This window comes from Papaver somniferum, chromosome 5 (assembly GCF_003573695.1).
Source record: "Papaver somniferum cultivar HN1 chromosome 5, ASM357369v1, whole genome shotgun sequence".
Lineage (NCBI taxonomy): Eukaryota > Viridiplantae > Streptophyta > Magnoliopsida > Ranunculales > Papaveraceae > Papaver > Papaver somniferum.
The window spans coordinates 192,037,494-192,044,169 of record NC_039362.1 but is presented as its reverse complement, the minus strand read 5'-3'; the positions used below and the strand labels follow the sequence as shown (position 1 = coordinate 192,044,169).

The window sequence follows — 6,676 nt, the reverse complement described above, 5'->3', positions numbered from 1 at the left end:
TATCTATAACGAAATAGAAAAATTTAGAAATGAGTTATGGCAAGATAGGGTGCTTATGCAACAATTATTATTTTTGTTTGAGGAAGCAAAGTACTCTACCTCCCACGACACGAATGACGAAGGTGAAGTGGAATATATTTTCATCGCGAATCCGGAATGTATAGAATTGACAAGATGCTTCCATCAAATTCTTTTTATGGATTGCACGTATAAAACGAACAAGTACAACATGCCGATATTGAACTTTGTTGGGAAAACAACTACCAAGTCGACATTTACCGTTGCATTTTGTTTCTTGAAAGACGAGTCAAAGGAAAATTATGAATGGGCATTGCAAAAGGTCAAGCTATTGTATCAAGAAGGTTATACTCCTAGGGTGTTGATTACGGATAAGGAGAAATCATTGAAACGGATGCGGTGCTAAAAGAGAGGTTCGAAGCATTTGAACGGCGTTTAAGGGGCAACGCTAAATTGACAAGTGAATATTGGATGAGAATGCCAATATGTGGCTATCTACTCGCCAACGCATTTCATTGTGTTATTCATTCCATCTCAATATGCTGATAGTGCTAAATACGCACCAAAAAGATCAACTTTTACCGATGATGAATCAACAAGGATAGTCACCATGGGGTTTGTGAGCATGAGCCATTTTATCGGCCTCCAATTGAAAGAAGAATGCCCATTACCTCCATTAAGGAGGGGATATGGTACGTTGACAATGAAATATCATTGGGTTGGTGTGCTAGGTTTGAAGAAAGATTTGAATTGTGGAAAGCATTACAGTTGTCGAGGGATGCGCGTTGTATACTGATGACTTCCGATGAGGATGACTATGAGACTTCAGATGATGATGACTATGAGTAAATGTGGTGTCAAAGTTAGTGATAATATGATAACAATGTTATTTTGAAGGGTGGTGATCATATGAACATTTGTATGAATGTGGTGTGAATCTTTGTTTTTTGAATAACTCATTATAAATAAACATTTTAATCTAGTTTTATCATAAGTTTAAAAAATAATAATTTTGAATCAATCATTACGGCCAGGTTTTACGCTAACACGACCTAGCCGTTTAATAGAAACGGTTGGGAATACCTGACCGTGTACTAAACAACGGCTGAAAAACCCCACCGTTTAAAAAGTAACGGCCTGAAAACCCAATCGTGATTACCAATTCACAGAATTACGACTGGGAATTCAACCCGTAATGCCCAATGAACTGGTAATTTAATTTTTTCGCATAATTATGGCTGGGAATCCCACCCGTATTTCTGGGCATTGTCAAGTTTACGGCTGATATTGCTGGACGTAAACTAATATACGGTTAGTAATTCTAGCTGTACCATCAATTCACGGCTGGTTATCCCAGCCATTTTTTACTCTGGATTGTTAGTAAATTGTGTTCTCTGCTAGATAATTAAAACACTAGTATCCTTTCATTCAAGGTACATTAATATCCAATTACTGAAAACAAGCTAAATACATGCAAATATACTAAAACAAAGTCTTGAAAGCTAAGAAGATGAACATACTAAAACAAAGTCTTAAATAAGTACATAAACCACTTATTCACCACGACCAATATTCTTGGGAACATCGTCAGAAGATGATGAAGAAGAACTTTGGGGAGTTTGGGAACCACTCATCCAATCATCCTCGTCGTCAGTATATAGATCATCCCTCATTGGATTATGTAACTCCCGAAGCCTGAGAAGCAGTGTTTTATGTTGGTCGCAATCCAAATATAAGACCTCATCAATGTTACGTTGCAGTCCCCTGGCTATCCACTTAGATCGCTTAACCATCATCGTAGCAATGTCACACATTGAAAGCTCCTGGGCTTCTTTTTCCTTTTTAGGGTTCCTAAAAATGGTGAAAAACAAATCAGAGTTATAAAATTACAGTTAGGAACTAACAAAAACCCATAATTAGTAAATATTATCGGCTGGGATGACTGGGACATCCTAACCGTAAATAAAGTCTCGGCTACAAACAATGTACACGACCTAGCCGTTTACGAGATTACGGCTGGGAAGTGTGCCCCTACCTAACCGTAATTACTAAATCGGCTAGGAAACATGGATAATGGTCAACTATGAAAAAAATTCCATCTGAAAACACTCAACTACGAGAAAAATCAGCTAATACGGGGCTTTTTACGGTTGGGAAAGTCCCATCCGTGTAAACATATAACGGTTGGGATATCAAAATTTCCGAACCTTTTAAGAGGTTAACGACTGGGAGTTTGTGATGTCCCAACCGTTAGGTTGCAATTACGGCAAGGACGATATGATATCCCAGTCGTAAACCCTTCAGAAACGAATTTGAAATACTCTAAAATCATCAATCGAACTTATTTTTTCAATCTAATGATAAAATAACTTGTGGGCTTTTCGATACTTACCTTGTAGGAGTCATTTGTGGAGGATTTGCAGGTGTTTGAACAGATCGGTTCACCACATAGAGATTTAGTGTCTGGAGAGATTGGTTCACCACATCTCCATTAAAAGGAGCATCAATAACTTGCCCTGTTCAGAATCAGGGTTCAATCGGCCGGAACTTGTCACTCTTAGTTTTGCTGCCATCTTGAGAATCAATGGAGAATAAAAAGTTTTTGATTTTAGTTTTTGAGAGTTTTTGAGAAGATGAAGGAAAATAGAGAAAATGAATGAGGAGAGGGTTAAAATTAAGATTAGCTTTTATTTAAAAAAGAAGGTAAATCAGACTTTTAAGTCACTTGAATCTCCTCTCATCTAGTTTTTGCCTCCCCAAAACATTCAAGCCCCCAAAATGATCAAGACCTTGACTCTCTTAGCCCCAATAATATGATTCTTTCTTTTCTCTTCCCAAAACCTATCGGACTAAGGAAACGAAGAACTCAAACCCAAGTTCCACACATCAAGCTGCTGCTTCTAAATTTCTTCCCCGACTGTATCGAACATATTGAACCATAGTTGTATTCAACTCAAAATTTGTCACCCCAAATTTGTACCGCTTACAGGAAGAACAACACTACTATTCTGAAGCTGAGCTGAAACTCGATCTCAAAATCACATTATTCTTCCTCGAATCAGAACCCAAATCATATTCTCCTCTCAGATCACATTATTCTTCTCCAATTCGATTTGTATATAAACCCATCAATCAAATTACAACTCCTCAATTCAGTTACTTTAATTCTAGGTTTATTATTTGTTAACTTCACATCGAGATTTAACTTCATAAGCAGTTCGTTGGAACTATCTTTCGACTGGTAAGTAATTTAGGGTTTTTTGATTTATCAGTTATTATATCTAATGTTATTTGTTTTCAGAATGTTCTTCTTAAGTTTCCCAAAAATATGTTGTTAATCACTGTTAGTACCTCGCTGGTAAATTTGTTAGGGATTTCGAGAAATGCTCAAGTGTTTGACGAAATGCGTCAAAGAGAGAGAGAGAGAGTTTTGTTTACAAATAATGGTGTTAAGGCCCATTCAAATCATAGGATTTGCCACTTATGCACCCACTATGAATTTGTGATTATTGTAAGTGATTATGCAATATTTCAATCAATTCAGACACATCTTAAGCTTTCAAGTAAGGTACAACCAGTAACTGAGGTCTAGGACAGAGTCTCACTTGATTTCCTCAGTTTTTTCCAGGAAAATTTCCATGTTACATAAAGGATAGCTGAATAGTTGTTTATTTTAGCAAGAATCTTGTGAAATTATTATCTGATGGCTAGTATTTATATGATTTTATAGATATGGGGGAACTGGCAGCGGAGAAACATGTGCAATATATTATATCAATCGAGAAGGTTTGAGATTCTGAATGATTATGTGTTTGCTGCTTTGGAATTTGTTGTTGTAATCAGCTTTGATATTTTGCTTTTAATTGTGTTTTAGAAAAAGGATACTTTCGAAGCTGTAGTGATGGAGCACCTGAGAATGAGCGGTGCATATTGGGGTTTGACCACTCTTGATCTCCTGGGAAAGCTTGGAGCTGTGGATAAAGATGAGATTGTTTCATGGGTTATGCAGTGCCAGCACGAATCTGGTTAGTGAGCTAATCTGTTCATTGCTTTTAGCAATCTATTCTTCCTAAATTCAAGGGTACCCTAGAATTGGCTGTATTAGTCCCAAATGCGAAGCATGGACCTGAATTTAACTGTTTAGATATGAGCCTAATCTACTGTGCCTTAGCTGCCCTCAATTGGAAGATCCAATAAGATAACAGTATGCCAGAAAGTAAGTTTTATTCTCCATTTCTCTTGTCCAGGTGGCTTTGCTGGTAATATTGGGCATGATCCCCACATGCTCTACACGCTTAGCGCTGTGCAAGTTTTGGCTCTCCTTGACAAGCTCGATGTTCTGGATGTTGATAAAATATCAAGCTGTATCCTTTAGTAGTATATTAACTGCTTTGAATGTTTCTTCAAAGAGATTTAAGATCCATTCATATCTTGTTTCCCTTAAATTTAAGGTCAGACATCTCCGGACTTCAGAATGAAGACGGATCATTTGCAGGAGATATGTGGGGTGAAATTGATACTCGGTGCATTCCTCCTTCCTAATTCCTCTTTGATTTTCTGAGTCCTAGTTAGTTAATAAAATAAAATAAAAAGGAAACATTTGGTTTCTGACGATCATTTTTTCTTGTATGTAGGTTTTCTTATATCGCAATTTCATGTCTCTCACTATTGCATCGTTTGGACAAAATCAATGTGGAAAAAGCTGTTGAATACATTGTGAGCTGTAAGAATTTGGATGGTGGTTTTGGGTGCACACCTGGTGGGGAGTCTCATGCAGGGCAGAGTACGTATTTTACCTTATATTTTTGTTTCAGTTTGAAAAAAAAAATCCTGGCAGTAGTTTATGGGTCCGTATAGGAGAATAATCTTTCATCAGACATCCTAGGTTCCTACAGCTTGCATTCGTAAAATAATTTCTTACCTTACATTTGTGTTTACAGTTTTTTGTGTTTGTGTTTACAGTTTTTTGCTGCGTGGGTGCGCTCGCTATAGCGGGTTCCTTACACCACATTGACAAGGACCTTCTTGGATGGTGGCTATGCGAAAGGCAAGTCAAATCTGGAGGTCTAAATGGAAGACCTGAGAAGCTTCCCGATGTAAGTCTTTTAAATACTTTATTTTTCTATGTTTAGTTTTCATGTCTTTTGCATCTCAAGAATGATCTTCATCCATTATTCAGGTTTGCTACTCTTGGTGGGTTCTTTCTAGCCTAATTCTCATTGATAGAGTGCATTGGATAGACAAAGACAAGCTTGCTAAATTCATTCTAGATTGTCAGGTGCCTACCTCAGTTTCTCGTCAGGCTTCAAGTTATCTCGATTTCTGTATGATATTCTCACCTGGCAATGTTCTAAGTAGTGTTTCAATATATGTTCAAAATTGTAGGATACAGAGAATGGAGGAATATCTGATAGGCCAGATGATGCTGTTGATGTCTTCCATACATATTTTGGTGTCGCAGGTAGATTTGACCTCTCCCTTTGCTTTTATTAGCCTTTTTATGATTACCCACTAGTGCAAAGATCACAAAATAAAATTTAGAGAATAACACCTCCCTTGACGGCTTGACTCACTGTTTGCGTAAATCCAGGGGATATATTTTGTTTTATTTCGCTGAAACAGAGTCCATTCCTAGCCCACAAAATATTTCTAGCAGACTGCGTTACTAGCATCTACCGTAAACCATGGAAAAACTGATTCGGTTTCTTTATTATATTTTATTCTACAACATTGTCGAATTTGTTTCTAATCTTTTCTTGTACCTTGGTGATGCAGGTCTTTCGCTTCTTCAGTATCGTGGAATAAAACCGATAGATCCAGCGTATGCTTTACCAGTTGATGTTGTAAATAGGATCTTCTTAAACAAAAAGGACTCAGCCTAACAAGCAAACCCTGTATTGACAACTTCCAAATAGGATTTTCAATTCTGCGTAGCTTAGTATTGTTTCCCAGTTCAAGTTTAGATGACTCAAAACTAGTGGTAGTTGTATGTTTCCAGTCACAAAAATTAACAAGTTGATAAACCTATGTCTCTATGCTTTCTCCTTTCTTCTTGGAAGAAATAGTCTTACAGTAAAGCTTGTCATAATCTGGACCATTAGTATTAGTGACTCTTTTACTCAAGCTTGTCATAATCTGTAGATTCTGTACCATTATTATTACTAGCACCATGTTTGTTTACTCACGACTCATCTGAGTCGTCTGGATTTGAGTGAAATCACCTGACGCATATGGATTTGACTCAATATGTTTGTTTTGAGTCAGATCTGACTCAACTGACTCAAAAATATGTGAGTCAGTGGTTCGCTCCCATGAGTCAGGGATATTTTGTTATCTGACTCAAACGGGTCCGAGTCAGAGATCGAATTAGATCCGACTCCGTACAGTACAAAACAAACCGTCTGAATGCTGATTATGATTTTTGTCCAGATGTGCTTAAGCTCATTTTTGCTCAGATTTGTATTTGTGCTGCTGCTCCTCGTCATTTTCGAGCCACCATCCCATGAATTTTGTGCGAAACAGCAAAAAAGAATAGAAAAAGACTGCAGAATTTTAATGTGGTTCAGCCATGTGCTTACATCCACTTAGGTTCATAATTTCTCAATTTTTTGGTATACAACAACTTCAATCTCCAAACATAAAACTCACTCATAAATTT

General features: G+C 37.2%; 1 protein-coding gene across 1 annotated transcript; it reads left to right on the top strand.

The window, feature by feature from the left end:
- The first annotated feature begins 2,819 nt into the window (after positions 1–2,819).
- On the top strand, positions 2,820–6,141 carry LOC113284105 (geranylgeranyl transferase type-2 subunit beta 1-like). Its single transcript, XM_026533514.1, has 10 exons — positions 2,820–3,259; positions 3,749–3,804; positions 3,893–4,043; positions 4,266–4,382; positions 4,475–4,541; positions 4,653–4,801; positions 4,981–5,114; positions 5,198–5,296; positions 5,404–5,479; positions 5,794–6,141. The coding sequence occupies exons 2-10, from the start codon at positions 3,751–3,753 to the stop codon at positions 5,898–5,900; spliced, it is 954 nt and encodes a 317-aa protein (XP_026389299.1). The 5' UTR covers positions 2,820–3,259; positions 3,749–3,750; the 3' UTR covers positions 5,901–6,141.
- Positions 6,142–6,676: the final 535 nt, after the last annotated feature.